This window comes from Phalacrocorax aristotelis, chromosome 15 (genome assembly GCF_949628215.1).
Source record: "Phalacrocorax aristotelis chromosome 15, bGulAri2.1, whole genome shotgun sequence".
NCBI lineage: Eukaryota > Metazoa > Chordata > Aves > Suliformes > Phalacrocoracidae > Phalacrocorax > Phalacrocorax aristotelis.
The window spans coordinates 5838947-5866227 of record NC_134290.1 but is presented as its reverse complement, the minus strand read 5'-3'; the positions used below and the strand labels follow the sequence as shown (position 1 = coordinate 5866227).

At 52.0% G+C, this 27281-nt stretch overlaps 1 protein-coding gene across 4 annotated transcripts in view; it reads left to right on the top strand.

Moving 5' to 3' along the window:
- AIFM3 (AIF family member 3) overlaps nucleotides 1-27281 on the top strand; it is a 53083-nt gene extending 25802 nt beyond the window's left edge. For 2 of the 4 annotated variants that reach the window (XM_075110063.1, XM_075110059.1), the window contains exons 5-21: nucleotides 1020-1129; nucleotides 2527-2571; nucleotides 4124-4220; nucleotides 6348-6460; nucleotides 10101-10187; nucleotides 10744-10835; nucleotides 13136-13266; nucleotides 14370-14485; nucleotides 14819-14890; nucleotides 15198-15261; nucleotides 16197-16273; nucleotides 17011-17128; nucleotides 18133-18231; nucleotides 18645-18720; nucleotides 20587-20646; nucleotides 23936-24040; nucleotides 25735-27281. In XM_075110063.1, coding sequence (XP_074966164.1) covers nucleotides 1020-1129; nucleotides 2527-2571; nucleotides 4124-4220; nucleotides 6348-6460; nucleotides 10101-10187; nucleotides 10744-10835; nucleotides 13136-13266; nucleotides 14370-14485; nucleotides 14819-14890; nucleotides 15198-15261; nucleotides 16197-16273; nucleotides 17011-17128; nucleotides 18133-18231; nucleotides 18645-18720; nucleotides 20587-20646; nucleotides 23936-24040; nucleotides 25735-25774 — 1502 coding nt within the window. In that variant the 3' untranslated portion in view covers nucleotides 25775-27281. Of the gene's footprint in view, nucleotides 1-1019; nucleotides 1130-2526; nucleotides 2572-4123; nucleotides 4221-6347; nucleotides 6461-10100; nucleotides 10188-10743; nucleotides 10836-13135; nucleotides 13267-14369; nucleotides 14486-14818; nucleotides 14891-15197; nucleotides 15262-16196; nucleotides 16274-17010; nucleotides 17129-18132; nucleotides 18232-18644; nucleotides 18721-20586; nucleotides 20647-23935; nucleotides 24041-25083; nucleotides 25105-25734 lie in introns of all 4 variants that reach the window. The other 2 variants (XM_075110060.1, XM_075110062.1) reach the window with 2 other exon arrangements.

Sequence of the window (27281 nt, the reverse complement as noted above, 5' to 3'; positions counted from 1 at the left end):
GCAGAAGCAGAAGTTGACCCCACACTGCTCCAGTAGCCAACAGAAGTGAGAGACTGCCTGCCTTTCAGAGACCTGTGGGCACATCCCTGAGACTGGTTGCTCACACTGGGATCTTCTTGGGGAATACAGGATTTGCTGCAGAAGTAAGTGCAGGGGCTGTCCCTGTGTCCCCGCGTGTGGTGGGTGGTGAGACGTGGCAGTGCTGTGCTGCTGTTCAGGCAGGGAAAGACAAAGTCCAAGGTAGCAGCCTCTGAGCAAACACTCTCGAGGAATGAACTCGTGCCTTTGGGCATGGCCCTGGTGGTGTGCAGACTCTTTGCTGTGTCAGGGTCTGCTCTGAAACACGCTTGCTCTAAATAAGCGATGCTGTGCTTGAGGTGCTGCTTGCTCTGGGTGCTACTGGGGCTTGTGGAGGTGACTACGAGGCCCTAGAGACTGCAGCCCCAGGCGCTGCCGGAGAGCAAGATTATACCCCAGGCAGAGCAGACAGCTTTGCAGCTGTGCTCAGAGGCACTGGAAGTAAGGGAATTTTAGATGGGATCCGTCATACAGGATCTCAGTTGGTACTGTTCACCCTCTGTCCCAAAAGGCTGGACCAGTCCCAGGTGCAAGTTAAGAGAACTCCACATCAAGTAGCCCAGATGTTGTTGACCACGCAGGTCCACAACAGCTGCCACGTGTCCTGTAGGAGAGCTGACACCTCTGGGTAGAGGAGGAGTGTCACAGGGACATGCTCACAGAGTGTGAACACTGAAGCTGCTCTGTGTGGAGCAGCACAGCTCCTGACACTGCAGGAGGCTCTGGGCAGCAACCTTCAGCCTTCAGGAGCTCAGCAATGGTGTTCACATTGTAAAGAAGCCGAGGAGGCCGCCATCACTGGGACAGCAAGAGGGAGACCTTGCCTCTGCCATCCCTGCCATGGCCAGATAGATCATGGAGCTTGATCTCAGTGGGCTGCAGGCAGGGACGGGAGGCAGCTGCAGGGCAGCACCAACTCTGCTCTGCCATGTTGCCTGCAGGGGTTTTGTCCAAAGGAAGAGTCCGCTGTCCCTGGCATGGAGCTTGCTTCAACATCAGCACAGGCGACATAGAGGACTTTCCTGGCTTGGACAGCTTACCAAGGTTCCAGGTGAGACCTTCGCTCCTGCAGCAGCAGAGGAAATCACAGAATCACAGCATGGTTTGGGTTGGAAAGGACCTTTAAAGATGACCTAGTCCAACCCCCCTACTGTGGGCAGGGATATCTTCCACCAGACTGCATTGCTCAAAGCCCCGTCCAACCTGACCTTGAACGTTTCCAGGGATGGGGCATCCACAGCTTCTGTGGGCAACCTGTTCCAGTGTCTCACCACCCTCATTATAAAACATTTCTTCCTTATGTCCAATCTAAGTCTACCCTCTTTTAGTTTAAAACCATTACCCCCTGCCCTATTGCTACAGGCCCTGCTAAAAAGTCTGTCTCCATCTTCCTTATAAGCTCCTTCAAGTATTGAAAGGCCGCAATAAGGCTTCCCTGCAGCCTTCTCTTCTCCAGGCTGAACAACCCCAGCTCTCTCAGCCTGGCCTCGTAGGAGGGGTGCTCTAGCCCTCGGAGCATTTTTGTGGCCTCCTCTGGACTCACTCCAACAGGTCCCTGTCCTTCCTGTGCTGAGGGCTCCAGAGCTGAATGCGGTGCTCCAGGTGGGGTCTCATCAGAGCAGCAGAGTAGAGGGGGAGAATCTTTTCCCTCAACCTGCTGGCCATGCTTCTTCTGATGCAGCCCTGGGTACGGTTGGTTTTCTGGGCTGCGAGCGCATGTTGTTGGCTCATGTCCAGCTTTTCGTTCACCAGCACCCTGAAGTCCTCCTCCGCAGGGCTGCTCTCAGTCCCTTCATCCCCCAGCCTGTATCGATACTGGGGGTTGCCCTGACCCATGTGCAGGAACCTGCCCGTGGCCTTGTTGAACTTCATGAGGTTCACATGGGCCCACTTCTCCAGCCTGTCAAGGTCCCTCTGGATGGCGTCCCTTTCCTCTAGAGTATCAACTTGCACCGCTCAGCTTGGTGTCACCAGCAAAATGGCTGTTTGCATTGGGATAAGCATGCTTTTTGGAGGTGTGGAGCAAACAATTTCTAAGCACGTGCTGGGGTGGCCAGTGGAGAGCAGCATCTCACCCAGCTCTCCTTCCTCCCTGCAGCTCCCCTTGCATCCACCCACGGGCATTAGACAACTCCTGGGAAACTGATGGTGAAGGTGCACAGTCTGGGAGGTCTCTTGAGCAGAAGTGGGGTGGGACTGAGAAACCAGCCATAAGCCTGAGATCGAAATCAGGTTTTACGCTGAGCACTGGTGCATAGTTGGTACGAGACAAGAAGCGTCCCACAGCCTTGAGCTGGGGCGAGCCCTGTCGTGGCCTGAACCGCTCTCGCAGGATACCTGGTGAGATCGCGGCTCTGCTGGTTAGTTGTTGCACAGAGGGAGCGATCACCCTCTTCGTGCCGGAGGCGCTTGCTGTCCTGCAAACCGCTGCTGTTCTGTCACCCTCAGGTGAAGATCGAGAAGGAGAAGGTGTACATCCGAGCAAGCGAGCAGGTGAGGGGCCCCTGGCATCCCAAAACCAAGGCCCGTGCTTTTGCTTTTTATTCTGGGGAGGGCGGAGGGTGGAGAAATGCTTTCGTTCGTGCTGCCTGGCAGGGGAGGCGGTGCCTGAGCAGAGCGTGTGAGCACGCAACCGGGTGAAACCGACGGTCTGCCTAGCCCGGTCCTGTCTCAAGCAACAGACCGAAGGTTGTACAGAGGCACGAGTGGAGCAGGGCAGAGGTGGTGTGTCCACAGCCTGTCCTCCCTGTGCTCCCCCAGCCTCCCTGCAGCTGCCAGACACCTGAGCTGGGGTATCCATGGATTCAGGAGGTCTTAATAGGTGTTCGTCCTGAGGTCTTAGGTATTCTATAATAGATATATCTTTAATCTCTCTAGTATTCCTGTACTCTAGGAACCAATTATGTATAATATCATGTTATTAATATAGCGTTATAATGTGAATTTATTTATATCTTAAATTAAAAATTAAAATTAATAAAACGATACATTAAAATTTAATAATGATAATATATTGATTTAATATTAATTTAATAGTTTTGCTATTAATAATAGATATATAATTAATCTCTATAGTATTCCTTTACTCTAGGAACCTATTTGTAAGGTAATTTCCTTAAGCTCGTATCAACTTTTAATTTAGTTGGCCCATGGATACAGGCATCTTCCACCAGCCTTTTGGCCTTGTCTCTTGGGTCTGAACGTGGCACGGTGATGACAGAGGTCATCTGTGCTCCCTCTTGAGCCCTGACGTCAGCTCCTTTTGCTGGAGAGGAGCCTGGTGCGTGGGCAGGGAGTGCTCTCATCCCCCCAGAAAGGATGCAGAACGAAGCCTGTTTGGGCCATTACCATCTTTCTTTCCATGAAAAGCCGCCTTCTGATGCACATTTGCACACACGCATTTGTGAATCCAGAAGCTCGGAACCAGCTGTGGACCCTTACAGCACTTGGGTTAGATCCAGAGAGGTCACCTGGATGGCAGCACTTCTGCTCCAGCTGATTTGGGTGGGATGTGATGAGGAGGGTTGAGCCTGTTCCCCTCTACCAGAAATGGATTTTGGCCTCTGATGGCTGGCAACAGGGGGTCTGTGCAGCAGGGCTACAGTGGCATAGGTCCTCAGGTGTGCTCTGGCAGGTTGAACAAGTCCATCAGCTTCTTTGGATATCAGAGGTATACAAGCTCAGCTCAGGTGCAGGATAAAGTTCCTCATAAGACTTCTGCATTTTCATCTCACCTGGTGGTTGCAGAATTGCACACACCTGGGCTGCTTTTTCTATTTTTTTCCCCCAGTTCTGTGTACCTGGTTGAATTTGCAGAAGATGATGGATTTATTCTTCTTTTGTACCTTTTAAGGGGGGTACTGCACTGGATGGTGGAAAGGTATTTGGATGACCATGGGTTTGGAGTCCTTGTTGGGTACAAGGGTGCAGTTGTTCCCTTTCTATCCAAGCTGTTTTATGACAATAGCACAGTTGTCCCCATTCCTGCCTGGCTACCCAGCTTAAAGCTGATAAAATATTACTTTTCTTCTTGTTGTTGGCATAGGCTCTTCAGACACAGAGGAGGACAAAGATGATGGCAAAGTGCATCTCCCTGAGCAACTATAACCTGAGCAGTACCAACGTGCTGATCATCGGTGCAGGTATCAGGTGGCGTGTGGTGGGACCGCCGTGTGCGTCCCCTCCTGGGCAGGTGTGCAGAGAGCGGTGTGTGCCATGCACCTTCTGTCACCCCTGCTGCGACTCTCCCTGTGCAAAGAGTTGGACCAAGGGTTTTCCTGAGCCTTTTGTCCTACACACTAATGGTCCAAAGGTGCCCTGCGCCTCTGCTCTATGGTGCTTTGTAGTTCCCTGTCACAATCCTTTGTAATGGGTGCTCTGAACCCTTTTCCCTCTACACACTCCCCAGATACATCACTAACCCCTGATTTCCACAACTGATAAGTGTAAAGTCCTCTCAGATGTTCCTGTAATGTGGATACACTTTTCCTCTTGGAGCCTGCATGTCTTTGTCTCATCCCATTGCAGCTGCCTGCAGCTCCAAAGCTCTCACCTCAGGGTGCTTCTCTGAAGATAAATTCTCCCATCTTCCCAGGAAATATCAAATCCCTGCACAAAATAGCAAAACTGCCAAGCTATCTTTTCTTATCTCTTGTCCCAGTTCCATTTGTGTAACACAATTTTTGTAGGTAGCCTGATGGAGTGAATTCCATCTCCTGAGCTTGCCTGTTTCTGGAGTGGGTTGGATGCTAGGCTGGACCATGTCATGGTGAAATAGTTTGTGTCTTCCCACCCTCCATCTGGTGTTGGACCTGGGGCTGAGAGGGAATGGCTGCTCCTGGTACACGGGTTGTTCTTACTTGATAACAGCCCCCAGGTCACCAGGCCCAAGTCGTGGAAGTGGGAAGCACACTGCTATCTCCTGACATCTAAGTTGCAGCTCTCAGCCTGAGCAGAGGGGAAAACCAGCCTGCCTGGCTCTTCCCTTGCTGCTGGGTAACATTTTTCCTGTCCTTGTGCCCCTGCTGCCTGTTGACTGAAAGCCAGGGTGTGACACTGCTACTCCCCAGGGTCAGTTGGGCTGTCCTGGTGTGTGGCAGGGCTGGACTGTCATCAAAATCCTCAGCAAGGTCACTCCACAGGCAATGTTGGCCATTGCTGAAGGAACTTTCTCAGGCTTGATCAGCTGAATTTACAAGTCTTTAATAGACTGAGGTCTGTTCTTGTGGATGGGAAAGGAGATTTCAAAGCTGGGGTTGTGAGGAAGAACTGTTGGGAAGAGACTACCCATCCAGTCCTGCGTTGAGGACCAAGGTCCAGCCATGCCCAGCGGAGCTGAGGATAAATGACCATGGCCCCTTGCTCATGTGAGGCTCATCCTGGCATCAGTGCAGCATCAGTCCTGGCTCAGCATGCTCCAGGCAGCGTGCACAGGATGTCCATCCACCTGTCTCTTTGTCCACTGTCCCCCACTTCCATCAACAGGAGCATTTTGTTGACAGATCAAACCACGATGCTGTCCAGCCCCATCTTCTTTCACTGGTGTTACAGAAACTGTGGCCCTTACAGTACTCATCATTGAGCGAGACTTCCTTGGTTGAGAAGAGACTTGGGACTTCTCACTTGAGCTCTCAAGTCTCACCAGTTTGGCCAGGGAAGAAGGGACATGCCCGTCAGGCTGCCTGGCTGCAGGGGAACAGCAGACACCAAGGCAGCTTTTTGTTTAATTTAGCCTTTTTTCTGTGTTTAAAAACAAGCAAACAAAAAACCCTCAGAAAAATTGCATGCAAAATCCTCTACAGTGAAGCATACAACCAACACTTCAGCTGTGAAAAAGGGAGGACTCCCTTCCCTCCCTGTTTGGCTGTAAATTCACCAGTAGCTGAGTGTACAGAGGGGAAACTGCAAGACCCTTCCCCGACTGGGGGAGTGCAAGGGTCTGAGCAGCTGCCCATGCCCCTGAGCTCGGGAGGTAGGTGTTGGCAGCAATCCTCAGGTACGCTCTTTGTGGGTTTGTGTGAATTTAGGGACAGACAAGTCCTACAGAGGATTAATGTCACACTCCACAGACAGAGGGTCCTCCTGCCCGGTGCATCCACCCCGACCGGCTTCCCATGTAAGCTGCTTGACTTGGGAAGAGCCGTACAGTAAGGCTGGGGCTAGTGGAGGTGGTGGTTTTGGAGTCAGCCCTGGTGGGGTTTAGGAGCAAAGGATTCAGACCTTCAAATGCCCCATACGCATTGCTTGCACCGGTCTTCCTTCTCCCTTAGGGGCAGCTGGACTGGTCTGTGCAGAGACCTTGCGCCAGGAGGGTTTCTCAGACAGGATTGTGATGTGCACGATGGACAGGCACTTGCCCTATGACAGGCCGAAGCTCAGTAAGGTTTGTATCACTTTGGGTGTGTCACATTCCTCCCCAGTTTTAAAATTTGCCCTAGGACCCTTTCCCACTGTTATTCATTGCAGCAGCATGTTCCTTCTTCCTTGTTTGTCCCGTCTCTGTTTTCCCTTGATTTTTGATTTCTGTTGGTGATTGAAAGGTGAAACACAAAAGAGTAGTTGTTCAAACTCTGAATTAAGAGTACTCCAGCACAGAAACAGGGGGTCTCTTCCTAGGTCTAGCAATAGCTGTCTTCGTCAGCTTGTACGTGGATGGATCTTCTTATTATGCTTCCAGATCAAAATCTTTAGGGCAATGAAACAGGGCATGTGAAAAAATTGTATTGTCCACCAGGTTTTTTAATAGTGTGTGGTTCTTACTGCCCAGTGATGGCCCATGCCATAATTATGAAGATTCTCAGTCATTGCCACAAGTTGGTAACTTGATCGCAGTGCAAAGATCACTTTTTCTGGCACAAATCTCATTTTGCGTTCCAATTTGTAGACACAGGATAATCTTCTAATCACATTTTTTATTACTGATTCCTGAGCCTTACTTGATATCAGACAGCAAGTGGGATTGGGCAGCAGCATTTGATCTTGAAGCTTCCAGATAATGTAAGAACAGGTGGTATATGTATTCCCCTTTATGTCAGGGGTGCTTATCTATGGTTATCAGGGCTGGTACTCTACAATCACAGCATCTAACTCTGCTTCCAGCCCTAAGCCAAAATGATTTTCAAAGAGGGCAAATATGCATGTGTCTTTTTGAGAGTATTCAGGCCATTTCTGTGCTTGGGGTGAGGAGCAGCTGGCTGAAACCTGCATCCAGGAGTCTCAGAGGTTGTGCTCGGGAGCTTGGAGAAGCTCGCAGTCCCTATCCCAGCCAGGCAGCTCTCTGAAACACTTATCCCCACTGTGTGAGATTAGACTGCATTTTCCACTCTCTGTTAAATAGTAAGAACATCTCACATACCAGATGTGTTATGCATGGTTTGTTAAACTCTCCACTAAACACCTTTGACTGTAGTTGCTTTTGGAAGCCATGGAAGAGAGGGCAGAAGTTTCACAAACAGACTAGAAAAAAAGGGGATTTTTTTTTTTTTAATCCTGTTGTGAGTGGGACTAACCCTGGAAAGAGTCATTAGAGGAGGAGTGCATAAAGCTGTAAACAGCAGACCACTTGCTTCCTGAAACTGCAGCATTACCCTTCCTCTGCCTTGCTGAATGCCTGTTATCAGTCTGTCCCAAGGCACTGCCGGACTGTTCCTTCCTATTTGTCCCATTTGGACCGTGACCTGCTCCCTGCATGCCGAAACATCCCCGTTACCATCTCTGGAGCACTGGGAGCAGCAAAACTCATGGTGCTTGTGCGCTCCTCTGCACACCGGTGTGGGAGCCACCGCTCCCAAGCCGTGGGGTCAGATGTTCCTCTCTGTAAACACTGGGTGTTTAAAGAATTTGCAGTAAAACCTGTATGACCCAGGACCTGCCTCAAGTCCTAAGATATGGGTCTCTTCCAAGCACAGGGTTATCTGAATTCATGGTGAGGGAGTGTCCTGCAGGGCTTATCCCAGCCCCTGACTGAGCCACCTCCAGGGAGAAGGACCTTCCACATCCATCCCTGGGGGCAGATGGCGAAGCCGTCGATTCCTGCATCCCCTGTCCCTCTTGGGTCAAGCCCAAATGTGTAGTGGGTTGATCTTAGCTGTGCACCAGGTGCCCACCAAAGCTGCTCGATCACTCCCCCTCCTCAGCTGGACGGGGAGAGAAAATACAATGAAAATACATGGGTTGAGATAAGGACAGGGAGAGATCATTCACCAATTACCATCACAGGCAAAACAAACTTGACTTGGGGAAATTTAATTTATTACTAATCAAATCAAAGTAGGGTAATGAGAAATAAAACTAAATATTAAAACACCTTCCCCCCACTCCTCCCTTCTTCCTGGGCTCAACTTCACTCCCGATTTCCCTGCTTCCTCCCCCACAGAGGCACAGGGGGACAGGGAATGGGGATTGTGGTCAGTTCATTACGCAGTGCCTCTGCCACTCCTTCCTCCTCGGGGGAGGACTCCTCGCACTCCTCCCCTGCTCCAGCGTGGGGTCCCTCCTACAGGAGACAGTCCTCCACAAACTGCTCCAACATGGTTCCTTCCCACAGGCTGCAGTTCTGCACGAACTGCTCCAGCGTGGGTCCCTTCCCTGGGGTGCAGCCCTTCAGGAACAGTCTGCTCCACGTGGGTCTCCTGTGGGGTCACAAGTCCTGCCAGCAAACCTGCTCCAGCGTGGGCTCCTCTCTCCACGGGACCACAGGTCCTGCCAGGACCCTGCTCCAGTGTGGGCTTCCCACAGGGTCACAGCCTCCTTTGGGCATCCACCTGCTCCAGCGTGGGGTCTTCCACGGGCTGCACATGGATCTCTGCTCCACCGTTAACCTCCATGGGCTGCAGGGGACAGCCTGCCTCACCGTGGTCTTCCCCACGGGCTGCAGGGGAATCTGTGCTCCAGCGCCTGGAGCACCCCCTCCCCCTCCTTCTCCATGGACCTTGGTGTCTGCAGGGTTGTTTCACATCTTCTCACTCCTTTCTTTGGCTGCAGTTTTGCAGATTTTTTCCCTCTTAAATACATTATCTGAGAGGTGCTACCATCATTGCTGATGGGCTCAGCCTTGGCCAGCAGCAAGTCCGTCTCGAAGCCGGCTGGCATGGGCTCTGTTGGACATAGGGGAACCTTCTAGCAGCTTCTCACAGAAGCCACCCCTGTAGCTTCCTCTGCTATGAAAACCTTGCCACAAAAGCCTGATATATCAGGTCATGCCTGTGTGGCGTGGGTAGATGATGCTGCTGGATGATGCTCTGTGATATGTTGCAGACCCTGACCACGGCACGTGTGCGGTCGTGCCTGTCCCCGCTATGCTGCAGGCAGGGGAGGATGCACTGGAGCACGGAGAAGCCCGTGCGTGTGTCACTTGGCGCTCAGCTTGTCCTCAGCGTATGTCTGAGCTTGTGTCCACAGAGTTAGGACAGATGAACTTGAGCTCAAATGTGAGCTCAACCCTGTGTGTAAAGATGATGTAGGTTTCATCCAAGTGATGAGGGAATGCTGGGAAGAGCAAGAACCTTTATCTTGCAGCTAAAGATGAGCAGATATGGGCCACGTGCCACTGCTTCAGCTTTTGAGGGAGCTTGTGCTGTGTAAATTGGGCGCTTCTGAAAGCGTTGCTCTTCCTGTCTTAATGCTGATTGTTCTTATTGCTCTTTTAGCTTCCCTTTCCCCTGGCAACTGGCTGTTTTCCAAATAATGGGGCTTTTCTTTTGCTGCTATGAACGTGTATATGTTATAACGAGGTGCAGTTAGAGCTGCTTTGCAGACACTCAGAAGCACTTGCTGTGGTCCTGCCTTAGCTGATCAGTGCCATCCCATGCCAAGGAGGCAGAGAAGGAAGCAGAGCCCAGTCCGGCATGTTGTGATGACTGTACCTGGACAGGCTTTGATTCCAGCCCCTGTACGGCAACCCTTTTAACCCATGTCATAAGGACTGACTTCAGACTACTGCTGACTTGTGTTGGTAACAGGCATTTCTCCACTTGCCCGTTCAACCCACAGTGGTTGACAGAAGAAATGGCTTTTTTTTGCAGTCAATGGATTCCCACCTGGAACAGATTGCCCTGCGCCCCAAAGAGTTCTTCCGCACCTATGACATTGAAGTCCTGACCGAAATGCAGGTAAGGAGAGTCCTATGTGTACCTGCAGGTCATCACCTACAATTGGTATGCAAAGGCTGTGTTTAGGAAATGTAGCAGCTGTTTCTGTTCTCGGCTCAATGGATGCTGTTGCAGAAATGATGGGTCTCCCCCAGCCCTCCCTGTTTTATGTTCCAGAGCACAGGTTGCCTGTAGTTGTTCAAAACCACAGTTAATGCAGTTCCTCCTGTGGCAGGAAGGACACCCTGTGCAAACTCCATGGTGACCATCATTTCTTACCTGCCATTTGCAAGCATCCTCACAAGGATCTGGGGTGACCAGTTGGCTTCTGATTAGGATAATCAGCCTGCAAGCAATGCAGACAGTGATGGCTTAAACATTTATCCTCATTATTTTATTTATACTGGGATATCTTCAAGGATTTTTGAAAAGGCAGCTAGGAATATTTAAGGTGTGGGTTGGCTAAGCTGTGGACAAGAACACAGGGGACTAAAACGTAACAGATAAGTTGGTTGGGCTAGGAGCTCAGTGAATGTCTGGGATTTCATCCCTTAACATTATTTAGGAATGATTACAGGTGGCAGCTGTGGATATCAAGAGCAAGATAGCCATCTTCAAGGATGGACTTAAGATGGAATACAACAAACTGTTGATAGCGACTGGAAACACGTAAGCTACAAACAAACACTTTAAAGATCAAGAGAAACTGTTTTATCTGAGAATGTGAGGAGCTTGTGCCTGAGGATAAGGAGTCAGATATGGCGGTTGGATTCGGACACTGAAATTGTCTGCAGGAGTGTTTGCAGAAAAGCCAAGGAACACCTATTGGATACGTCTGTATCTATATCTGTACCTGTAGCTGCGTATAGATATATATCATATAGAATTATAGAATGGTTTGGGCTGGAAGGGGCCTTTAGAGGTCACGTAGTCTAACCCCCCTGCAGTGAGCAGGGACATCTTTAACTAGATTAGGTTGCTCAGAGCCATGTCCAACCTGACCTTGGATGTTTCCAGGGATGGGGTCTCCACTACCTCTCTGGGCAACCTGTGCCAGGGCTTCACCACCCTCATTGTAAAAAATTTTTTCCTTATATCCAGTCTAAATCTCCCCTCCTTCAGTTTAAAACCACCCCCCTTGTCCTGTGAACAGGCCTTGCCTCATATATATCTATATGATATATATCCATATCTCTATAAAGCTATGCTGGGTACGTTTGCTCAGCCAAAGCTGAAAAGCCCTTGTGTCACCCAGGAGCCACCCAGAAATCGGGTAACCACCAGACACAGGGGCTGGCAGGACGGCTGTGGGATTTGCTACCTGGAGTCTTTCATGGCTGCATCAGGGTCAAAAGGGTGTTAACAAAAAGTACCAGCTGAAGCAGTTGGGGGGTGTGTGTGTGTTTGGTGTTAAAGAAACTAGTAGAAAACTGAGATGTGAAAAGTTGGAAGGATTCGCCAGAAGCACCCTAACGCCACGCTGTTCCCTGGAGGCCAGCTAGAGAGCGTATGGGAGAGACTCAGGAAATTGCCACTAAGTTCCTCATCTTAGAATATTAAAATTAATGCCTGGGACCTTGAACATATTTTCTTTAACAAAAGCCTCCAAAATGGATGTATCCTGAATTTTTTTTGGAGGTCATTTTTGCCACATTGCTCCTCTTTTCACCCCTCAATAACGCTCAACCCTGATAATCAGATAATTCATCCGTCTGAATTTCCATTTTTCATTTCCTGCCAACCTTAAAGATCTTTCTTGACAATGAAAGCTTAACGCTTCTCTGTTGCAGCCTTAATTAGGTGTTGCTGTTGCCCCAGCCTAACAGACCCCTCTGTGAGGCTTGCACCCCCGGAGGGAAGCTTTCAGGACTGACGCCTGGTCCGGCCGTAGGGAAAGGCGGCGTGCCTGTCCCGCCCCGCAGAGCTGCTGCTGCGGTGCAGAGCATCGCCCGAGACAGGCGTCATCCCTAGCACCCTGGAAGTAGCGGGTTAGTTTGTTTTCAATAGGGGCTTGTCAAAATTGGCTCTTTAAGATGAAGATGAGGCATCCTGGCTCCCTTTCCTTGTGTGCTCCTAACACCAAGGCACAAAACGAAGTAGGGGAAATGCAGCCCCTGCAAAATTTACTGTCCAGGGAAGGGTTGCTGTAGAACAGCCGGAGCAGAGACCCCTGTTGCAACCCTGTGTGCCACCAATAACAGCAACAGCCCCACTGAATGCTAATGGCTGGTGCTGGGGTGTGCAGCGCTACAGCCAAAATGCCATCTGCACCAGCCACCTAATTAGGTTCAAAAGAGGATTAAGCCATTGGCAATAGTTTCAGAATTCTTATGCATAGGCTGCAGTACACCGGCTAAATGTTTTTAAGGTACATAAATTATTTAGAATCATCTGTCCCGTTTCCAGAGTCAACTGTGCAGGGTCAGATATTTAAAAATATATGGGCTCCCGCAAGTGCATGGGGAGGACACAATTAAACTGCTACAGCATCAGCAGCATGACCCTGGGAACAGATAGTGGACCCTGCATCGGCAGAAGCTTATGAAACTTTCAATATCTGGCTCCGAAGTGTCTGCTGGAGGACACAGTGAGTTTTCTGTGTCCCATTAAGCTTCTGAAAATTTTACAACGTGCCAGCAGTTCAGCACAAGTTCCCAGAGCAGTACCCATCCTGTGCTGTGCTGCATTGCCCCAGAAGGGAGCTCACCCTGGCCCCATGGGCACAGCAGTCCATGGGTGGGGACAGGGGCAGCAGCTGAGCAGTCCCTGCTGTGCTGGCATTCGCCCTTGTGCTCTGGCTCTTGTCCACCAGCATTTAGGTTTTTCCATGTTATGTCTCCAGCCCAGAGAAAGGTGAAGAAAGGAAAGGCTGAGACGCTGCTGGAGCCCTGGAAAGGGGGTCTGCAGTCCCATTTGCCACCATGGGGTCAAGAAAAGCACCTGTATCACTCTCAATGTATGTTTTTCAGGCCCAAAGCTCTCAGCTGCAAAGGCAAGGAGGTGGAAAATGTTTTCAACATCCGGACGCCTGAAGATGCCAACCGTGTCGTGAAGCTGGCCACAAGCAAGAACGTGGTCATCGTGGGAGCATCCTTCCTGGGTGAGCGCTCACTGCAGGTGTCTGTATCTCAGCTGTCCTCTGTCTTCCTGCAGATGCTCCCAGTGCCTCGCCCAGTGTGTACCTGCCCAGTTAGAGGTAACCCTCCCCCAGACTGGACCTCGGGGTAGTACAACCTCCAGGTCCAGGTGGGTGGTAAGGACGTCTCCTTGCTGAATAAATTGATTTTACTGAGGAGGCTGGGCCGTTCAGCTTGCATGGACACAGATATTCCTGTCCCAGTCTGAAAAGCATACAGCAAGTCCAGTACTGGTGCTCGGGTAGTTTCAAATCCAGTGTGTCTAGATGTGGCTTCACATGGGAGGGTCTTGTTGGTAGGTGAAAGCCTGTGGTTTTATTTCTCTTTTACTTTTTAGCAGGGTGGTGATTTTTTTAAAATACTCAGGAAAAATCTTACTGTTTCTGTGATGGTTCTTCTTTCTGCTTGATGTGGTTCTAACAAAATTATTGTGGGTCCTGCAAGCCTTAAGCATAAATGGTTATTAGTCAGGGAATTTATTATAAAATTGTCAGTATTTGTTTTTCTTCTTTTTAAAAAATATTCCTGGTTTAATGGTTCAATCAATCCCATCTACAGAAAAGCATGTGGTGGTGGTGGGGGCAATTGCAAACTGCAGGCCATCGAAAAGATCCCTTTCCAAAAAAAACCCCCTTAGATAGAAAATGTCTTGGTGAAGGTTCCCGTGCGATTGCCAGCACCAAAATTGTCCTGTTCTGATCGGAGAAAACATTTAGTCACAAGGGCAGTTTTCAGCCCGCAGCTCATTACCTCTGCTGAGACAGTCCCAGCTGTAAGAGGAGGGCTTCCCTCATCTAAAGTCCATCATCATAGCCAGTTCCTCCCTTCAGTCTTTAAAACCTGCATCTAAGAACAAATTGCCATAAATCATAAACCTCATCTGAAATGGCGTGGCCCCATGTGGCCGGCAGGTCTGGTGGCACCCCAGACCTCCTAGTAGAGCAGCTCCAACCTCCGCAGCCAGGAGCGGGCAAGGCTGCTCCTCCTCCACTGCAGCCAGCACCAGGGACGCGGGGCAGCACCGGCGGGATTCCTGCGGCCGCTCAGACCTGCTTCTCTTCCCCAGGGATGGAGGTGGCTGCCTACCTCGCGGAGAGGGCCCACTCGGTGTCCCTGGTGGAGCTGGAGGAAGTCCCCTTCAAGAAGTTCTTTGGGGAGAGGGTTGGCCGCGCTGTCATGAAGGTGACCTTGCTTTCCCATCCGGGGGGTGGTTTTGGTGACAGAGCAGGTTTTGCTTGTTTCACTTATTGCATTGATTAATTTGTTATTTGACGTTTATTGATTAAGTTGTGATGTTAGCAAGCACTAGAAAGAAAGAATGGGCTTTGTCTTCCCTCTCGTGGTTCACGTGCTGTAGAGCACCTTCTTCTGGACACATGCTGGGGACGCAGATGGCACTGACCCCCTTTGCAGCACGGGTCGAGGCGAGCCTGGAGGGTGGGCAGGGCTGTGCAGGGGGCACAGGGACACCAGGGGTCCTGATGTCTACTGCTCTGTCCCATGTCCCCCCTCCAGATGTTCGAGAGCAACAGGGTGAAGTTCTACATGCAGACAGAGGTGTCGGAGCTGCGGGAGCAGGAGGGCAAGGTAGGGCACAGGCAGGGGCTCCCTGGGGTCACTGCTGTGGGAACCCCCAGGGTGGTTGTTCCCTTCACCACAGGGGTTTTGCCCTCTACTCTTTCCTAGCCCCTGAGATTCATGTTCCTGGATTTAGTCCCCAGGAGCAGATGTGCTCCAGCGCGGTGTGTGGGGTGGTTTCATTGCTCCCACCCTCCTCCTGCTGCCGTTATAAGGAATTAGGGTCAAAAATGAAGCAAGCTGCCAGCTTGGCTTGTTGCTGCTACAGGGTGGCGCTTTGTCCCTAAAATAACGGTGATGTTCCTCTGTCTCACAGCTGAAGGAGGTTGTGCTGAAGAGCGGGAAGGTCCTGCGTGCCGACGTGTGTGTCGTCGGTGTTGGTAAGGGGCCATTGCTGCAGGTGCAAAGCCCGGCGGGCTGGCGGTGCTTTGCTCCGTGGAGGATCAGCTGGAGGGGGTGTGGCAGTGGCGGGTCCCCGGGACTGGGTAGCTGGGCATGCTGGTGGTGATGTGCCAGCCCCACTCGGCTGCCACATGTGAGTCTGCGTGGCAAAGCTGAAAAGGCCTTTTTAGAGCCCCCACCCCAAAATGCTGCTGAAAATCTATTCAGAAAATAGTAATGGTTTTGGTTTTTTCAGAAAAATATCCCATTCAAACAAATTTCATCCTCTCAAGTTGTTTTTTTAAAGCCTCCCCAAATTGAATTTTTTTGTGCCTTTTTTTAAATTTCTTTTTTATTTTTTATTGCTGCTGCTGCTGCTGTGGAAGAGACTATTTTTCTTCTTTACACTTGGGGGGGGAAAAAAATCCCTTTCAAAATGTTGTAGACTGGAAGAATCACAGAATTAATTTAATTCTACTTTTGCTGTTTTATTGACTGCTCCGATTTTTGAAGGCTAGAGGAAAAAAAAAGACTACAAAAGGAGAGTGAAATCCGAAGAAAAGGTACAGATTGTGGGGGGAGGCAGAGGAGCCCTGTCTGGAAACCGGATGGCTCCCTTTTAAACATCTTCTTTTCAAAATATCTATAAAAGAGAAGTGGATTGAAAATTATCTTCAGGCATTAGAAAAAGGTGATGGGCAGATTACAGCAGTGCACTGATGGCTTGGAGGGTGGTAGGGACCCCGGGGGTGTGGAGGGTGATGTAGTGGGGGCTCTGTAGGGTCCCTGGCTCAGCTCCCCATGCCCGGAGCAGCCCGCTGCCTTTCCCTTGGGGCAGACAGGTTGTGTGAGCAGGGGGCAGATCTGCTGGCCTCGGAGCCAGCCCCCCGGGATGCCTGGCTACCATGCCGGCAGCCCTTGCCTTCTCCTGTAGGTGCGGTCCCAGCGACGGGCTTTCTCAAGCAGAGTGGCATCAACATCGATTCCAAAGGCTTCATCGTGGTCAACAAGGTGAGCCTGGTGGGGGCAACCCCTGCCAGGACAGAGAGCAGGAGGAGCTGAGTCTGCCCTCCTCCGAGATGAGCTTCCCTGGGGCTCTAACTGCTGTCACAGGGGCATTTCATCTGCTGAGATGCTGGGATCATCACGCTGGAGCACCTGGGATCCCCCTGCCCGTGAGGGGTTTGCAAATCCCAGCCCTGGATGCTGTGGCTTGGGGCCGGCTCTGAGCTGTCCTGGAATGGTGTGGATGTTTTGGGGGGAAAGAAATGGAGAAAGATCTATCTTTTCAAGGATCCCAAAGGATCTCATCTTTCCTTCCCACCACCAGTGACTCCAATAGGAGCAGTGTTAGTGCTGATGAGTGGTGTGTGCCGTGAGTGAAGAGCGTGTTGGTGGGGCGGGGGCTCATTGCCACCCGCCCCTGTGCTTATTGCTCATATGTGCTATAAGCCAGGCTCTATCTGCAAACACTGACAGACCCCGGTCTTCTACGAGGGGCTCCAGGACACCAGTCCATGTCTCTTTTTACTGGATAACCCACTGGCAGAGGGACGTTGTAGATCCCTGCCTGCATGGTCTGCTTTGAAAGTGAAGAACACTAAATCAAATCCCACCTGGGGGTCCCACAGCTGAGCAGAGGTTGTCCATGTATTCCTGGGGACCGTGGCAGCTCTAGAGCGGTTCCCTGTTTCTCTTTGTGGAGGGTGCAGACCCCACCGATCCACGCTTCTGCTTCCCCCCTGCAGATGATGCAAACCAACATCCCTGGAGTCTTTGCAGCTGGTGACGCTGTCACATTCCCGCTGGCCTTGAGGAATAATAAGAAGGTGAACGTCCCTCACTGGCAGATGGCACATATGCATGGTAGGTGCTTTTCAGTCCCTTTGCTTTGCAACAGCAAATTGCTTATGGAAAAAGAGCCTTTTCCAGATCCCCAGAAAATTTCCGCGCCCTCTAGCGAGAGAATGAGAGAACAGCCAACAAGGAAACTGGGTAGTTGTATTAAACATTTTGAAGCGTGTATATTTTATCCCGTCTTCGTTTGTCAGCCTTCTTGAGGCATCGTTAGGCAATGCATGTCGTTACAAGCACAGGGGTGCCCAGGGACAAGCTTTCCCATGCACCGTGTGCTTCCTGGCATCTGCAGCCGCTGCAGGAGCCTGATGTCCTCCTTGGCCCGGGGCACTTAGGAGCTCACATCTTAATGTAAGCTCAGGCTCACATCCCCAGCTGGGCTGCCCACGCTGCCAGGCTGGCCCAGGAGCATGCTGCAGAGCTGAGACCTTTCTCCGCATCATAACACCAAGCCTGGAAACCGTGGCGTGATGAGCTGCCCTTGAGCTTTCCAAGGGCACAACACCATGGGGAGGCCCACCTCTGGGTGGGTGCCGTGTGTGAAAGGTTTTGGAACTACACCTCCAAAATTAGCCTTTGGACACAGCCCCCTTTAATGCTGGTCCAGACGTGCCTCTGTGACAGGGACTGTGCCCTAACAGTCTCCATGCCCTCAAGGGGTTTATCCATCCCATCCCTGTTTGCGGTGGGAGATCAGCAAACTCTCAGCCTGGTCACTGTTGCAGAAGTTGGGTTGAAACAGGTGATGAGTGAGCTGGTAGGTGGTAGAAGGTGACGCAGGTAGGAGCTGCACCGCTGGGGAGGAGTCTGAGCCCAGCCTCAGACGATGCAGTGTGGTTCCTTGTTGGTGTTTGTTGCTGTATGGTGGTTTTTTTTTTTTAGCCTAAGCAGGTCTTAGTTTCCCTGTACTCTGGGACTAGAGATGTCGATGCTGTGCTGTGACCTGAGAGCAGACCACAACACTTGCCCCAGCATGGAGCTTTCTTGCTTATTCTGCTGCTTCTCTCTTCCAGGCCGTATAGCCGCACTGAACATGCTGGCCCATGGCGTGGAGATCAACACAGTCCCGTATTTGTGGACTGCTATGTTTGGGAAGAGCATCCGATATGCAGGTAAGGGGTTCCACAAGTCTGCTGTAGTGTCTGTGTTGGTAGAAGTGCCCTGGGGTGGAGAAGCCACAGCCACCCCCTTTGCTGTGGACCTTCCATGCCAACCTCTGCCTCGGGTCTGCTTCCCTTCCTGGCTCTTGAGGGTTTTGGTATCTCCTCCAAAACCTGCCTGCTCATGTCCATGGGGTGCAGGGGCTGATGGATGGCTGTGGTCACGAGGGATGGCCCAGCGTGAACAGAGACAGTCTCCCTGAACTTGCACTTCTCTGAACAAGAAGGGGTGCTTTTTGGTACCCTCATCTTCTGGTGACTGCAGGATGCTCCTCCTGTAGCTCTGGATTGAAACACTCTGTCTTAGGGGCTAGAGCTCGGTCCAGGGGAATTGTTGCTGAATCCACTTCTTCTCTGCCTTCCAGGCCATGGGGAAGGATTCGATGATGTTGTCATTCAGGGAGATTTAGATGAACTGAAGTTTGTAGCATTTTATACCAAGTAAGTGTTTATACCAAGTAAGTCTTCTCCACATACCTACGCAGGCATTCGTCTAAGCTTGTTCTGCTAGGCTGGAAAATATTTTTGCCAGAGCTTCTTCAGTCAGTTTTATTCCTCTCGGAACACTGAGGTTGTAGGACATTAATAAAAGGCTCCAGAGGAACAATGTGCTAAGTGTAAAGCAAGTCAAACTGGTCTTTGGACCTAATGTCTTTGCCAGATGTAAACACTTTATCTGTTCACATATCCGAGATGAGATAATGGCTTCTATTAATTTGTTGCTGGCAATTCCCATGAAAGACTTCTTTCCCATCTCATCACTGTGTTAAATGATGTTAAATGTTAAAGGGCTGGGCTGGGAGTTCAGGCATCATGATTTCTGCTTCTGGTTTGACAAATTAGGCTCCAAAACCTCTTCTGTCTATTAACAACCTGTGAAGGTTAGCAAGAGTTTGGGAGATTTCATTACACCTGTAGTGAAATCCAGCTCTCCCCCAGGCTGGGAGCCTATCTGGGAATATTTTCCTGAGATGCGTTGACAGCCGGGATGTGTTTCCTCTGCTGTTCTTGAGCCGTGCTGGCTGTTTAGACTGGCAAGACTGTGCACCATGAATATTTGCTGCTGTTTATTCTTTTGTTGCCTTTGTCACATCCCTGTCTGAAATCGATGGCCACAGAGCCTCCTCGTGCCTGGAGTCAGAGGGGATTTCCTCAAGGGCTTTCTAATATTAAGGATGGGGTGAGTGAAACCAGGGAAACTAAGGTCTGCCCAGCTCAGCAATCAAATTACTTGGCAGCAGTGTTCAGGCAGGGATCAGGAGGGAGCTCTGGGAAGGAGTCCGCTCCTGCTCTGCAGAGATCATCTCACCAGGGCTCGCTGCCCCTCTGTCCCCTGCCCTCTCCGAGAGCGGCCGCTTGCCGCAATCGCTGCAGGATGGAGCCTGGCAGTTGGCTGTGCCCATCAGGCTTGGAGAGGCACAGGGCTCTCTTTATCACCCCATGGCACAAGCCGGCTGGGTCCCCGGCGCTCACTCTCCTCCTGGTGCCTGTGCACCTCAGATACAAACCTGCTGCAGGCAATGGGCTCCAGCTTCCGCAGGCACCGTGGGGCCCTTTGCCCATGGATGCACCTCTGAGCTCACTGGCACCTTGGCCAAAATTGCCTGAAAGTGTGGGTTTGTGCCAAGGCACCACCTGTGCTGGGGAGAGCTGCTGCAAGGGGACATTCCACTTCTACAGCCACAGGGCTGTCACTCCTCATCCTCTCAACGTTTGGAAGTGCATTTACATCACATAACTGCCAGAGCAGCGTTTCAAAATACACAGTTTGCTCAGCGAGCATGAGCCAGAGGAATATAAAAACCCCTTTTTGGCAGTTTTACTGCAGTGGTTTGCAGAGGTGTGTGTACTTTTGCCACTGCATCCCCTGTGAAGCCACGCTGCAGCCATCGCGTTGCCCTGTCTCAGGTGCCCTGGCCTCACTGGCAGTCCCCTGCATGCGGCAAATGCAGCATTATGGGGCCAGGCATCCACAAGCCACACTGGCACATGTTTTTTTTTCCAGCATATAATCTTTGAAACCTCTATTCCTCCTTTCCATACCAAAGCATTTAGCTGTTTAGCCCAACCTTAATTAGAAAGGAAATGTCAGATTGCTTTAATTAAACATCTGTAAAGCCTGTTCAAAAGGAAAGCCCCAAGGAAGGTGCGTAATCCCTGCTCTGTGCAGCCGCCCCGCGCTCAGCGTGTCGCCGCTCAGCGTGCCACTGGCGGCTGCTGGGGGCAAGGGCTGCCAGCACGCAGGAAAGCTGGGCTCAGTGGGCAGCAGGGGTCTGCCGCTAAGCGCTGTGTTGTTCTGCCACCCAGGAAGGGCTCCCGGAGATGGCTTTTGGGTAACAAGACAGCATCCCGTGCTGAGAGCCGGAGGTACTGGGGGAGCGCTGGCTGGCAGGGGGCCAGCCAGTACCTCTCCTGCTGCTTTGCTTGGCTGTAATCAAGTCCCCTTCTCTGCTTCTGTGAGAGGCCACCAGGAGCATTTCTTCCTCTTTTTCTCGTTCGGTGATAGTTCTTCTGGTTGGTGCTAATGCTTTTGGACTGAGTACACTGTCCCAAATCAATCATCCCCGCCTGCTTCCTTATGCCATGCACACCCAGTGGTTTGGACTCTTCTACTTCTGGTGCATGCTGTGTTGGCTGTTGCATGGACATGGGTGGTTCCCACTCCTGGAGCCTGTCTTCAGCATCGACTTTCACAGTAAGGCTCTTTTTCCCAGAGTTTGAAGAAGCAAGCTGTTTGCTTACCCCTGTTCGGAGCTGCGTGAGCTGTGGAGGGGTCAGTGTGAGGTCCTGTGCCAGGAGGTGTACAGGACAGGGACACTGTGTTCACTGCAGCACCTCAGCCAGAACAGGCCAATATCATTCCACCCCCTAAGACCTTGGAGATCTTTGGAGATCCAGTGAATTGCTGTGGTTGTCGTCTTCATGACTCCCCACTTCCATTGCACTGAACCCTGCAGAGGAAGGGAAGACCATGTAGACACGGTGCTAATCCACTGTGCTCCATCTTCCCATAGCCTTTACACCAAGAGTTCTGACTGCTCCAAATCCCAGGTTCAGGAGGGGCATTCTTATTGCCTTTAAAGACCTTTTGAAAAAGGGGGATTCCACCTGGTTTCCCCATCTGTCAGACAAAAATGTTTAAAAACCACTGCTGATGTGGGATGCTGCATCTCATCAGCAGCCCGTGAGTTATTTCGCAAAAGGACCAGCTACTCCATGTCTTGCTGACAGAAATGTTTGGGCTCCATCTGCCTTCCTGGCTGGTTGTGTCGGGCACTGGCTGGGCTCGAGGCCGAGTCAGTGGGTGGTTGGTGGGATTAAGTCTTCCTTTCCTTTCCCCCTGCACACCTTGGTTATTCATTCCCTTGGAACTGCACATCTCCCCCTGGTTTTGACGGATAGGTCTCTCCAGCCACTTCGTGTTTCCCAGCTAGGAGCTGGCTGTGCTGAGGAAACCAAACACAGAGGAAAACACTGACGCTTCAGCACTGTGTGGTGTGGTGTGAAGGTGGTCCCCCCACATTGTGCGCTGAGGAAACCTGAGGCATCAAACAATGGTGGAGCAGCCAAGGCCAAGGCCCTGAGTGGTGGAAACAACCACCTGTAGGGTCTCCCAGGCTGAGGTTCATGGTGGGACAGGGTTTTCATTGGCAGTTTGTGTTTCTGAACTTAGGGCAACAGGAGAAGAGGGAATCTGCACGGCAGTGCTCTCAGGTACTGCTGCAAGCATCTTGGAAGGACATGGGATATCTTCTGTAAAGAAAACTCCTGAATCCCTGCACATATAATTGGAGTTACATCCCTAGGGGATGGGGTCCGGTCCTGGGGAGAGTGGAGGGCCTCATTTACCTCAGGCAGGACATCAAGCAACACAGCAGAGAAGATGCAGGCTCAGAAAGTGAAGAGCTCTCCTAAATCACAGCAGCAGCCCTCGAATGTGACAGCCCAGCAGGCAGTTCAGCTGAGCACACACATGCTTTATAATCTTCTGAGATGGCTAATTATCCTCACTGCCTGCCGTGGGTGCCTGTTTGCTAGTGTGAATTCATTGCTTGTCAATGTCTGTCTGTTACTCCTTATTGTCACCTCGTCTGCTGGATGAAAGAGCCGCAGGCTATCAGAAACCCCCTCTGCTGTAGGTACACATCTCTGCAGTGAGCTAGGGATGCTTGAGATGGGATTTCCAATGTCATCCAAGTCTTCTTCCAGAGCTCCTGGCAATGGAGCAGCTTCTCCTTCCCTCAACCATTCCCATGGCGCAGCACCCTGTGCTGGAGCCTGGCCAGTGTCAGTCTGTCTCTGGGTCTGGCTGGTGTGGACTAACTAAGCTGTGGACAAGCTGCAGTGGCTCCAGAGAAGATTCTGGGCTCCTGGTCTGCTCTGCACACCTGTGCTCACCCATGGGATAGGGAAGCCAGGCCGCTGCTCTGTTTCCGACTGGCTCTCCATTATTTGTAGTAAGCTTATTTAGGAATCAGGACCTTTTGGAATAGATAGTATTCTGTGTTGGAGCTACCTTGTGGCTTTGTGGGACAGCTATGAGAGGTGACTTCAACTCCCATGGCTCCACAGAGAAGAATCGTCCTCTGAAACATGGCTCCTGCTCTCCTCCTCCTGTTCACCCTGCCCCCGGCTGCTCTTTGCTCTGTTGGTCACAGAGCTTTTTGGCAGCAGATTGAAGAGCTAACCTTGATTTGTTGGGTGCTTCTACTCTTCAACTTATTCAACAATATCACCAGTGTTTAATATCTTACCCATGTGCCGTCTCTGATTTGGTTATCTATTTATGAGTCATCTCCTGGGTTCAGTCTTTGAAGATCTATGCTCAGGTTGACCTCTGCAAACCTCAAAGCAGAAGAGCTTTTAAAACAAAAGAGCTTGTTTGCCTTGTGACCTTTAGCCAAAGCTCCACGTCCTCTTCCCTTCTGCTTCATTTGTTTCCTGTTCAGCCCTTGAGGATGTTTTGTGCCACCAGCATTGGCATCCTGGTGGGTGATGATCAGCTGGACTGGGATGTGCTGCTGGACATCCATATACACAGGGGTTTCATCACTGGGGCTGGTGGGACCCTGCCGTTTTACACCCCAGCTGTCCCAGTGCTTCGGGAGGAGCATGCCTGTGGAGTGGCTTGGAGGTGGACACTCTGCCCACGTGGAGGTCGGGATCAGGAAGGGGATGTGAGGTAGCACAACTGAGTGTCCCACAGGGAAATCCTGACCACCTGCTTCTCCACTCCCTTGGTACAGGGCAGCAGTACAGGGATCATCTGCCCAACGGCAGCAACCCCTGGGCATCCTGGCTGATGTCCAAGTTTTTATCCACCATCAGATTCACCTTTGCTTGTGTTTTCCCACAGATGCCAAGGTGCCCAGAGCTGTCTCTGTCCCCTGGGCACCCTAGTGATATTCACCATGCCAGCATTTGAGCATCAGTGAGACCACAGTGGGGCCAGCCTGCAATGCCAGCTTAGCCCTCTCCTGTCCCTTGTCCCACACCACTTGCACAGTTCCCGTGGTGCTCATGCCTTGAGATGGGTCTTGACCCTGGAGTGGGTGTTTCTCTTTGCTTTTCACTTCTCTCCAGCATGTTGCTTTTTGGGTGATGGAGCTGTGGCCACCCAGGGCTGCTCTAACTGCTTTGCTCTGCCTGGCCCTAGGAGTGACGAGGTGGTGGCTGTGGCCAGCATGAACTACGACCCTATTGTGTCCAAGGTGGCTGAGGTCCTGGCTGCTGGCAGGACCATCCGAAAGCGCGATGTGGAGTAAGTAGACATGCTATGGGAACTGGCAGGGCCAGGACAGAGGCTGAGAACATCTGTGGGGTGCAGGGCAGGGCTGAGCACCCCAAGGCAGGACCCTGATGGGTGCTTTGCAGCTCTTTCCCACTGCTCCCCACACTGTATCCTTCTTGCATCTCCCTTCCTGCCCCTCTTACTCTGTCCCCACAATGCTGCTTCCCAGCTGCCTCCCTATAGATGGGTTTTGTCTTAAACACCAGGATCCAAATCCTTGCCCAGTCTCGATGGGACAGTGGTGCTCACTGCCACCAGGCACCGGCACATCACTGAGGCAGCACTACCTGATGCTGGGGTGCCTCTGGGCACCTGGTCAGTGGAGGGGACCTGCAGAGAGGGGCTGGGTGTGCTGCCCATGCACAACCCTCTGCAAGAGCAAAGCCTGGAGAGCTCGTGGTGCCAGGACACCAGCCCTTGGTGTCTCAGCTGCTGGTTCATTGGGACGTAGCTCATAGACCAAGTGCATTTTTCTCCCATCGCTGTTTTTAAGACTCTGCACAAGACAGAGTGTACCCCTGCATGCAGAGGGTGGGTGCAAAACAGGCTGTGCTGGAAGGCAAATGCCAGGGAGATGATAACAGCTGGGAAGGATCCTTTAGAGTGGGAATTGGAGCTGAGGGAGGAATGTGGGTCCCTGTCCCTGGGGTGTTTCCACATCTGGAATAAAAGCAGACTTCTTCAAAAGCTAGGAGAAAGAAGCACTCTGAGCCCCCACGGAGGCCTGAGCCAGCTCAGAGTCCCCAGGAACCCCTGGGATGGGGAGCATGCTGAGGATCCACCCAGCCACCAGTGACTGGGGCAGGGCGGTGGCCATCATCTCCAGTACATCGGGAAATGGTCGCTGGCTGCCCAGTTTGCGGCTGGGAGGGAGATGGCACCTCATAGGCAGCCTGGTGGCGGGGGGAGCTGCTGGCCCCCGCGGTGGGGCTCAGCGAGCCTGGAGGAAGCTGGACCGCCTAAACCCGAATGTCTTTTCTCTCTCTGTCTCCTGCTGCTTTCGCACCTTTTAGGCTGTTTGTCCGTCATGGCAAGTACGTTCAGTTTGGGGTCCCGGGTGTGCTGGGTGTGAAGGGCTGGCAGGAGGGACAGCCCTGCTTGGGCCATGTCCCTAATTCCTGTGTGAGGTTATGGCTGTGTGCTTGTTTTGCAGCCCCCTGCCATGGGGGGCCAATGTTGCTCTGCTGGGGTGCTGGGGCTTGGGGCGGCAGAAGCCACGCTGGGGGTGGGCGGGCGCAGCTGCTACGGCCCCTTTGCAGGGTACTGGTGCTCATATCTGCTGGGAATGAGCAGCTGCCTTTTGGCTGGGACCCTGCTCAGGTGGGGAGGCCCCTGCTGTTCAGTGGATTTCCATGAATTTTCAGCTGAATGCCAGAATGGCTTGTTATAATTTTTAAAAAATTCTGTTTGAACTCAGTTTTACATGGAATTGAGGATCTGCAGACGAGTTTTTGGACAGTTTTGGTGATGTGTGAGTGAGGGTGGAAGAAGGGGTGCTGCCGTCCTGCCTAGGCTGGCTGCGTGTCTGTGCAGAGCAGCATGGGTGCTGGGATGGGACCAATGATGGGGCTAGTGCCAAGGGCAGCGCCCAGGCACACCGAGCGCATTTGCTTGGGCACGCTGGGAAACATCTCACAGCACTGCTGTTTTTTTCTCTTTTTTAGAACCGGAGATATGTCCTGGCTAACTGGAAAAGGCTCCTAACGCCAGTTGTGGCTGCTCCCTCCAGGTGCTGCGCTCGCTGTGGGGAGACGGGATGGCAGCTCCACAGACAAGCGGGAACACAGCAGCTGAGTCATTTCGCTTTGAGACTTGGATGAACTCGGCGCCTGTCACTGTACACTTACCTTCCCAGCAGACCGCCGATGGCTCCTCTGCCCAGGGTGCCTACTAGGCTGGGGGTCTGTGGTTGCAATTCCCACGGGACACTGGAAAAGCAGCTCCCAGAAAGAGCAGGGTTTGGCACTGGCAGCAGGCACAGGCACTGCTTGGCTGCCGATGCTGCCAATGGGCTGGGGAGTGCCCAGGAGGGTCTGCCCCACGCATGGCCCTTGCCCCCGTAAACAACATGAGTGCTTTTCATTGCTCCCTGCGCTTTCAAGCAGGTTACCTCTTCCCAAATCCTCTTTGCTCCAGGCAGAGCTCCGATGTGCATCCCTGTGGATCCTGACATCTGTTTCCTCTCCGCATGGCTGCAGTGCTTGCCATGGCTCTCCCTGTGCCCACCCACCCCAGAGATCACCTGGGGGGACCAGGCAGATGGGGTCACACTGGGTGGTCTCTGTAAAGCTTGTGTTTCACGTTCTCCCTCCTCCAGGCTGGTCGCCCCATCCAGCCCCACCCAGCAGAAGCGGGTCCCTGCCCAAGCCAAGGGCTCTGGAGCTCCTCGGTTCCCATCCCAGCACCCACAGCATCATCCTGTTCCAGAGCAGACAAGGGGCTGGAGTGCTGCTCCTCATCTCTGGGCTCGGTTTGGGCTTGGGCACTGGCAGCTCTCGGTCAGCCCCCAGGGTGCAGAGTGGGAGCACCCTGGAGAGGTACAACAGCCAGACCGCAGCCCCTGGGCTTGGTGGCCATCCTTCCAGCCATCCTTGTGATGTCTTGTGCAGGTGCCAGAGCAGGGGCACAGGCTGCCCAGAGAGGCTGTGGGGTCCCTTCCCTGGAGACATTCACCCCCTGCCTGGACGCGGCCCTGTGCCCCTGCTCTGGGGGTGCCTGCTCCAGCAGGGGGTGGGACAGGGTGAGCTCCAGAGGGCCCTTCCAGCCCCTGTCATTCTGTGATTCTGTGTCTCTCCCCTCAATGATTAGGATTAGTGCTGCTGCTGCAATGTTACTCAAGGGAAAGTAGCAGGAGGAATATTTCTGGCTGTCCTCCGGCCTTCATCACTCATTCCTCCTGTCACCTAGTGACAAGGCTGCATTTCTCATCTTAGCTTTCCATGTCAGTGCCCTGCTGTCATGTTTTCTGCTCCTTGCTGGAAGAAGAGCCTTATCTCCAGTTCAGGAGTGGACCTGGCCAGCACACAGCCCTGCATCCATCAGCCCAGCAGAGCCTGAGGGAAAGAACACACTTTGGAGAGCCTCCAGTGCTCTGTCCTGAGGGAGGTGTCTTCCCCAGCAGCCAGTGTTTTACCCTGAGCCCAAAGCAACAAGATTTGTATTTTTAATTTGATTCACCCCCTATTAATTAAAACAGTACTATTCTTGGGAA